The following is a 9305-nucleotide window of genomic DNA, read 5'->3' as shown; positions in this document are numbered from 1 at the left end:
ATTGAGTGATCTTACTTGGTATACTCATGGAGTATCGCCTTATAAATATCGTGCGAGTCCGGAGCGGTGTACGGTGGACAGATGGAAAGTTAGTGGAGTTCTATGGATTGGAAATACCGACCCGATTGACGGAGTGTCACCGCGGGGAGGTATACGAATGTCATCGACACAGCAAGTAGAATTTAGCTCCTGAGAGCTACTATATACTTGAATTACTTCTGTTTAATTTCACTGGCTTTATTAATTACTTGTAATTATCTCTTAAACTGTTATTTGGGACTGTTATCTAGACTACGTGCTTGCATGTGTATTCTTGGCCTCACGAGCGTTTTGCTCACCCTGTAGATTTGTTTTCCTTAACAGGATTGAACTCAGAGATGTATTGGAGAAACCCTCCTGATGTACTTTTATTTAGAATTTCTATTATATTTTGACTATGCCTTGGTTTTGGGTTATACTTCTGGAATTGAAATGTAACATTTGGGGCGTGATGTATATTTGGAATTTATGATGTACTTTGAACACCCGACGTGCGGATCGGATAACGGATGACTATTGTTAAGATTGAACGCTTCCACATTTACTATATTTAAGTTATTTACTTGTGTTGTGTAGATTGGTAATAAGTTTGAATAGAATTGTTTGAGTCCTGGCGAGAGTTGGACAGGCATCTCGCGGATACCCTTCGATTCGCCTTAGGGAGAAGTGGGGGCGTCACAGAATGGATGGGAGATGTCGATTTCCATATTCAATTTTAGATGCTTTCCTTCCTTAACCCCATTGGTAGGGATAATGATATCCTCAACTATTGACCTTTATGGTCAGCATAATTTTTTGACTTTAGAAAATGTAACTAGTAATGGACTAGCCACTCAACCTATGGCATTCATGGGATTTGCAACCCTTTATGCTGACCGAGTATTGTACGGTGCTTTGCATTGTTATGATGGTTAAGAAAATAAAATTATGCATTCACTAATAGCAATTACTTTTAATATAGTAGTAAGAGCTTGATCCTAACAATTGGTACCAGAGTGAGGTTGCAAGTTTGAGTCTCCTTTTTTTTTTTTTTGGCCAAACCCCCTCGAAGGGGTGGGGATGCCAGCCTCTAATTTATTTGGATAAAAGAGGTGGGAAGTAGCAGATAGAGTAATTGAGCCGATACTAGGGCGCTAACCCTCTATACTACGGCATCGTGGAAAGGGGAACTCCCTGCTATTTAACAAAACTGCCGTCCTGACCGACCTCGGAAGTTGAGAATATGAAGTGCAGTATAGCGCTGACCGCAATCCTGCCAGCTTATCTGCCGCCGCGTTTGCCTCTCGTACCACGTGTGAAATGGAGGCCGATAGTGAATCCAACAGGCTTCTTATTCTCCTTAGCATAGTGTAGAGTGGCCACTTGGCGACACCACTCGAATGCAGCATGCGAACCAGGCTCTCTGAATCAACCTCCACCAATAAAGGGCCTGTCACCACCCCAGCACATAAGCGAAGTCCGTGCAGCAATGCCAAGCCTTCCGACTCTAACACATCCATCTTTCCTAGCTCCTTGTGGAACGTAAAAATTACACGTCCGTTCGAGTCCCTTAGTAAGCCGCCTCCGTACGCCTGATCAAGGACAACACTGGCGTCTGTGTTCAACTTGACACTAGACCTTGGTGGCCGTTTCCAGGAGACCACAACTACCTCTGTCCTCCGTGTCACTTGGACTCCCAGCCGAGCCTATTTGTCATCGTAATCACCACGAAAATGACACCTCGAGAGCTTTTTTGCCACCCCTAGCTATTCTACAAAATCGTCAATCAATACAACCACCCTGCCCCGCTCCAAAATAGGCTCCGTCAAACCAGGCGCTGTTCCTAGATTTCCATAAAAACCAGAGTATTAATACCGGGACTACCGTCCTGATGTGCCCCCTCGATGGTGGGGAAGCCGAACTAAAACACCACAACACCCTTGCAGGCAGCGAGGATGGTTGGGCCTCCAGGATGCCAAACCTCCTTTGGAAAAACTCCCAGACAGCCGCTGCTACCGGCCCCGTAGCGAAAAGATGGCACAAGGTTTCCACATGCGATAGGCAACATGAGCACCGTGATGCTAGCGATATCCCCCTTCGTTTCAAATTAATGTCCACCGGCACCAAATTACGCAGTACTTTCCATGCAAAGAAGGACATCTTAAGCGGTACAACAGTGCTCCAAAGGAGGTCATCTACCAGCGACGGATCCTATCTCTGGTGAATAAAGTCCCAAGCCGATGCAGTTGAAAATTCACCCGAGGATGAACATACCCAAATCATACAATCCCTCTGCTCAGGGTGTAGCATTACGTCCTGTACTTGCTGGACCAAGTGGTTAGGTATCCATCTCCTTAAGTGATTGATCCTCCAACCCCCGCCACCATAGAATTCTGCTAGAAGCATATGGGGCGGGTCTCTAAGGAAGAGCAGCTCTGCCAGTAGGGAGTCCCCGAGCCATCGATCATACCAAAAATCCACAAAACCTTTGTTGACGCACCACCTAATGTTTTGCTCGACAATGCCTCTGACTCTCTCTAGCCATCTCCACAAAGGGGAAGGTTTAGCCGCCTGGGCATGGAGAGGATGACAGCCTTGATGTACTTGGAGTGCATGAATTCCATCCAGGCCGAGTCAGCTTTCCGCAGGTGCCACTATAATTTACAAGCGAAAGCCGTACACATGTCTTCGAACGAACGGAAACCCAGCCCGCCTTCTTCCGTGGGATAGCAGACTTTCTCCCAAGACATCCAATGTATGCCCGTGGTCCTAGCATCTTTATCCCATAAGAAGCTATTACAAATCCTACTTAACTTGGTCAAAATCCCTCTCGGCGGTTTCAGCACCTGTAGAAGATACATGGGCATAGACGTGAGGACATGACGCAATAGTATAAGTTTACCCCCCGATGAAAGAAGCCTTGAGCTCCAGTGGCACAACCGGTCTCGCATCCGTGACACAATAGCGTCGAGCAAGATGCATCTCTCCCTACCTCTTGAGATAAGACTCCCTAGATAAGTGAAAGGGAGGCATAGCTGCTGAAACTGCAACTTCGAGGCCACCAAGTCCCGCTGCTCGCCCGTTGCCCGGTTGGCCATGATAAAAGCACTTTTGCTCGCATTAACTTTCTGCCCTGAATATGCCTGATAGGACTCTAGAAATTCCTTCAAAGCATCTAAATTACCCTCCGAGCAACGGGTGAATATTAGTATGTCATCTGCGAAGTCAAGGTAAGGAACTTGTGATCCCGAAGAGACAAAGAATCGACTCTTATCCAGGCAGAATAAGTGATACAGGCCCCCACCTAGAAATTCTGCGACCAGCACAAACAGAGCAGGGGAGAGGAGATCACCCTGACGAACTCCTCTCGTTGACTTGAAGAAGCCCGTTGGGGTTCCATTGACCAAAACCGAGAACCAGTTATTCGACAGAGTTCTGAATATCAAGTCCACCACCTTTTCATGGAAACCAAAACGACGAAGCATAAAAATGAGAAACCTCCACTCGACCCTGTCATAAGCCTTCTCCATGTCCAATTTCAGCATTAAGTTTGGGCACTTCACTCTCCTATCAAGATCCAAGACTAGTTCCTGCGCGAGAAGGATGTTGTCAGCGATGCTCCTGCCAGGGACGAACCCCGCTTGCCAGGGCTATACTAGTTTCGGGAGTAAACGGGTGAGCCTATTCATTAAAACTTTTGAGATGATCTTCGAGTTTAAATTACACAAGCTAATGGGCCTGAATTCTTGCCAATTAGATGCCCCGGCCACCTTTGGAATTAGGACTATCAGCGCACTAGAGAACCCCTTAGGTTGGGGGGCTTCTCTAAAGAATTCCTGAACCGCCTCGAGCAATTCCTTGTGAATTATCGCCCAACACTCTTGATAGAAAGCCGCTCCGAACCCGTCCGGCCCCCGAGCACTGTCCCTTGCCATGGCGGAGATTGCCTCTTGTAGTTCAGCCAGCGACGGCAATCGCTGCAAATCATCGTTATCTTCTGGGGTCAAAGTTGGCAACGAAAACTCCATGACTGGGGTGGCCCTGCCCTCACGCTCAGATGTAAACAACTACTCGAAGAAGCAGACCACTGAGCCCTTAATAGCCTCCTCATCCTCCATCCACCATCCTGCATCATCCTTAATCCGCGAGATGAAGTTAATGCTCCACCGCTGCTTAACAACCGAATGGAAAAATTCAGTGTTTGCATCTCCCTGCTAAAGCCACTTAACGCTCGATTTTGGCTTCCAATACTCGCATTCTATGGACAGTGCCTGCGCATGTTTTGCCAAAGCCTCCCCTAACCGTACTCGGGCGAGGCATCCCGGGTTGCATCATACTCCCCCTGACGAACCCGTAGCATCTCTTCCGCGTCGAGCACTGCTTGGAAGATATTGCCAAAGGACCGTCTGTTCCATTCGCGAAGGCGGCCTTTGACGTTCAATAGGCGTTGGTGAAAACCCAGCATTCCCCCCATACTAACAGGGACTTGCCAAGCTTCATTTACAACGTCTCTGAAGCTCGAATGTTTAGTCCAGACGTTTAAAAAGCGAAACGCTGAGCTCCTCCCTCCGCTCCCGCCGTATTTTATTAGAAGCGGAGTATGGTCTGATCTACCGCGGACCAAGTGAGATACCTTGGTGATTTCAAAAATCTCCATCCACCCCTCATTTGCCAATGCCCTGTCAAGCCGCTGCCATACTCTGCCGTTCGTCCAAGTGAAAATTGGCCCGTCGAAGGCGACCTCCGAGAGACCACAATCAGTTATGGCTTCATTAAACTCCTCCATATTACGATCATTTGGGGGGCCGCCACCAGATCGCTTGTTTATATTGGAGATCACATTAAAGTCTCCCGTGATTAGCCAGGGGCTTGAATAGCACTCTTTAACCTCCTTCATTGCTTGCCACAGAACCCTCCTACCCACCCTCGTGCATTTGGCATAGGTTGCCGAGAATTGCAAAGTAAAACCAACCCATGAGATCACCATGTGAACCAACTGATCCCCAGCTCATAGGGAACTAACGACAATTCATCACTCCAAAATACCCAAAGTTTACTGTCCAGAAACGATTGCGTATTGGAAAAATGCATGCGGCGACACAGAGATGGTAATAAATCTGCGTTTGCCATGGGCTCCAGCAGAATCAATACCCGAATGCCATTTTGCGTGCATAACTTATAAAGAAAGCGTTGCGAGTCAGCCCTGGTGACACCCCGTATATTCCACACAAGAAAATTAATGGAATTAATCATGAGGAAGTAAAGAGGACTTAACTTGAGAGAGAAACTGGTGAAGTTTCTTGTTGTAATTGATCGGGCGTCCAGATTTTTTTGCAAGTCTACTGAGCAGCTCCACGTCCTTCGCGTCAAAAACTGCATGATGCGGTAACTGTGGGTCGATCATCGTTTCAAGTTTCAGCTGGTCTGGCAAACCATGCTTAAGTTGCTGAGGATTCTCTACCGAGAACTTGGCCGCCTTCAAGCAGCCCACCGACTTGCACCTGCGTAGTGGGGTGCGTTCCTTTGTGATGACGGTGGCGAGAGGGGTGCTGATTGAGACAGCGCAATCTTCACTCCTGGCTGCTCTTCCCTCAAGTCCCCCAGAATTGCAAACGAGTTGGAGAGCGTGGGGTTCGTTGCTACCAGCGTCCGGCAGCCCTTTGGTGTTTGAGCATAGTCTCCGTTCTCCGCTGGCAGAGTCGTGCTGTCCCCCGCATAGCAGTGCTCCTCACCCAAAAAGGTGGCTGCAACATCATGGACCTGCTGCCGCACACCGACCTTGGGGCCTGGATACGGAAACGCCCCTTGGCGCTACTGGTCATGTATAGAAAGTTCAGGTAGTTCCTTGGCTATTCCCTCTACGTCCGTCTGAACCTGCTGGGGCCGAGATGGTACCATGAGTGCATGGGAGGGGCCATCTGCTGGCCCTCCCCTCTCTGGATCCAAAGAGTCTATCACCTGGTCCTGCTGCACCACCGGTGCTGCCACGGCACTCTGCTGTTCAACATCGTGAATCTCTTTGCCCTTATCAGGTTGCGTCTTGGGGACGTAGACCAGGCTAGCGGTAGCCCTCTGTTCTAACTTTCGAGACGGCTTTAAAGATGGGTTCTTTGAGTAGCAGTCAGTTTCCATATGGCCAATTCTCTCGCAGAAAGGACAATATTCTGGCCATGTTTCATACTCAGTCTTCTGCCATTGTCCTGCTTCCTCATCTCCGATCCAAATTCTCCGGATTGGTCGTTTAGCCACGTTAACCTCGATCAAGATGCGCGCCACCGACGGTCGCTTGAGAGATAAAGTCGCCGAATCCACCTTCAGTGGTCTGCCAAGCAACGACCAAAGTTTCAGAAGATACTGCTGCTCGAAGAGAGGCAGCGGCAACCCTGGGAACGACACCCATATCGGCACTATCGAGGATTCTTGGTTAACCTTGAAATCTAGCGTCCACTTCGAAAGCGTCATTGGTGAATTCTGCACGAACCAAGTGCGGCGGACTAAAAGTCTTGTGTAATCATCTGCCAGGGAAGGCCGGATAAGAACGTGTTTGGGGTCTAGTAATTCAACTTCACAAGAACCCTTTAGGCCTAAGGAGATAAAGAAGGATTGAATTTTCTCCATTGGAGGCCTGCTGAAGGCAAATCTATCTATCAGAACGTTACCATAGGGGGCTACTAGAGCAGACATGTCCTACTTCGAAAGAACCAGCGCTGGTTCTCCTCTGTGTGTGCCAAGGGAACCCAGGGCTGGTTTCGAGATGCCCATCCCAATTACTGCCTTTGCGAAGGACCTGCCTGTAGGAAGGTCCCCCGGGGGGGATCAGACGGCAAGGGCGCCGCCATAATGGAGGTGGCGAAAACCCTAAAGTTCTTTTTCCCCTTATACCCAACCCTAAAGTATCTATCTCTGCATTCTTTAATCCAAACGGCATTACTTTCCATTCATAGTAAGTTTGAGTCTCCTAAATTGGTGCTAAGAGGGTGATTGCACTACAAAACCTTCACATCTGCTTATGATATTGAGGATTTTGGAGTTAATGATGACATAGAAACTTGCAATGAACTTTATATGTTTAGTGACAATGATGAAATATATGTTGAGTTTGAAGATGATTTGTTTAATTCATATGATAATGAGGGTTTAGAAAAAGATTTAGAAGATAGTGGCAATTTGTTTAGTTACAAGTTAACAAAAGACATTGAAGTTGAAAATGATTCAGATGGTGACATAGAGAATGACTTGATGGGTGCTTGCTTGATTGCTAAAGCATTTTCTATACCAAAGAGGAAAAATTTATAGGCTATTGAAAGGAATGATGTTTCCTGTGTTGATAAGTTTTGAGTTGTTTTGTACGAGTATGTGATTGAATGGAGATTTTCTTTTGTTGGAGACAAGAATAAGAAGAGTAAAGTGACATCCTTTCGTGACAGTGAGGGATGTGAATAGGAAATATATACCTCCCCAATGCTTGATAGTATGATATTTTGTGTCAAATCATACAACCCTGATCATATATGTGTCATGAGCGAAAAAATTACTACTACTGCAAAGTTGATGGCAAGCAAAATAGTAAATCTATTGAGAATAGATTCAAGTGTGAAGCCATAAGTTTTGAGGCATGAATTGGCCAAGTATGGGGTCAATCTATCTGGCATACATTTGTTGCAAGCAAAACAAAAGGCATTGACTATTACTAGGGAGGGATCACCGCACGATGCGCAGTGTGAGGTTACAAAGTTAATATGCTCAAAACTGAGGTTGCAAGGTTAATATACCTAGAGCCCTCAATGGCTGCATTTTCAAATTAAAAATCAATTTTTTTATATAATTTTCTTTGTGTGGTTGATAGTTGAAGCATTTTGTTGACATTTCAGTTGTGATTAATTTAGGTATAAACTAAGACAGATAAGAGTTAACAAAGCAAATAATACTAATAAAGTTGAAGAGTATAATAACACATATAATTAAGGCAGGCTCTTCCAATGCACTATGCATGTCACTAATTGTGAAAAGGGTATAAGTCAGAATTTAAGATACATTTATCGAAAAGTACTCTCTTGCAGCTATATCTAGAGAAATGCCTCTTTTCTTTGCTTGGTCAGCGTTTTGAGAAATCAACCAATTCTGTTGGAGCTATGTATTAGTGTTGAAAGATTAAAAAGAATTATCACAAAATTTGACATCTATACTATAGCAAGTAACTCTCGAAGTAAATAATAACTATTTGCTAAAGATATTACAGAGAAGGGAAAATATCCAGTATTCATGACAAAACTCCATTAGCTTCCAAGTTTCCACTATTTAAACATCAATCAAATCCTGCCAAGAAACAATCAAATTAGAATTTAATAACCACTACCAGAATGACAATCTTGTTAAACCACAAATAATGCAGCAGTAGTATTTGCCATGCTTTGTTGCAAAAATTTAAGGAACTACTAAAGTACCAAATATAAAAATAAAGTCATCAAGAACACGTTCCATACTCCTAAGTTTGAGCTATCATTATATTTGAATAAATACATGTTGCCACTCAAACTTTTTCTCAAACATTAATGTTGGATGAATAACTAAACAATAGAAAGCAAATAAACAACATATGCATTTTGAGCCTTCATCATATATCTGAATAATACCTCTTGCCAGCCAAATTTTCCTCAAACGTGAGTGGTAGACAAATAAATAAAGAATAGAAAGCCAAAAAATAGCTTATACATTTTAGCCTATAAATCATGGACATACCTTTATTCATGCCACCTTTTTACCAACATAACATGTATGAACAATAGAACATCAAGCTAAACCAAAAGGAAAAGTGTAGAAAATTTCAAACAGTAGAAGCTAAAAGCTGAAAATTTGTGCATATCATCATTTCATCATTCAAATCAGAGAAACAAAGAAAGGTCAACTGCATAACAAAGATTCTTTCACTTTTAGCTATTTAACAAAAAATGTGAAACACAAAAAAAAAAAGTGTGTTTTCACTGTGGATTTTGACAGTATTATCTATCCCAGATGTAAATGATCAAATCCATAAATTGTTAATTAGGCATATAACAAAACAAATTGTTGATAACTTTTAATTCGAGCATGTTACCTCATGCAATTCACTTTGAACCCATCTCAAGTAAAGTTCATTAACCTCAGTGCTTCTAGAGAATTGCCATCACTGACTCTTTAAGCTTCATAATCATTCATCTCAAACAAGTTGCAAAAGAATTATACCAAACAAATTAGTTGAGCAACATAGGATTAAAAGAACGAAACAAAAACCATTTCTTGTATGGATG

General features: G+C 44.3%; 1 protein-coding gene across 1 annotated transcript; it reads right to left on the bottom strand.

Moving 5' to 3' along the window:
• Positions 1–1172: 1172 nt before the first annotated feature.
• Positions 1173–5005, bottom strand: LOC140005304 (uncharacterized). Its single transcript, XM_072046111.1, has 6 exons — positions 4326–5005; positions 4104–4187; positions 3769–4059; positions 2865–3639; positions 2293–2589; positions 1173–1724 (listed from the first exon to the last, which is right to left on the bottom strand). Exons 1-6 carry the CDS (start codon positions 5003–5005, stop codon positions 1173–1175), a joined length of 2679 nt encoding a protein of 892 aa, XP_071902212.1.
• Between the last annotated feature and the right edge of the window lie 4300 nt (positions 5006–9305).

The sequence above is a fragment of the Coffea arabica genome, chromosome 1c (genome assembly GCF_036785885.1).
Source record: "Coffea arabica cultivar ET-39 chromosome 1c, Coffea Arabica ET-39 HiFi, whole genome shotgun sequence".
Lineage (NCBI taxonomy): Eukaryota > Viridiplantae > Streptophyta > Magnoliopsida > Gentianales > Rubiaceae > Coffea > Coffea arabica.
The sequence above is the reverse complement of the archived record's forward strand: the minus strand, read 5'-3'. Positions and strand labels throughout refer to the sequence as shown.

What these genes read in the sequence shown, in the direction of transcription:
- LOC140005304 (XM_072046111.1), bottom strand. Translation starts at nt 5,005, where the DNA reads ATGGTGATCTCATGGGTTGGTTTTACTTTGCAATTCTCGGCAACCTAT. An exon ending in AGGCTATTAAGGGCTCAGTG is followed by an intron (nt 4,060 to 4,103) that starts GTCTGCTTCTTC and finishes GCGTGAGGGCAG; the next exon opens with GGCCACCCCAGTCATGGAGT. An exon ending in AGAGGGATTGTATGATTTGG is followed by an intron (nt 1,725 to 2,292) that starts GTATGTTCATCC and finishes GATGACAAATAG; the next exon opens with GCTCGGCTGGGAGTCCAAGT.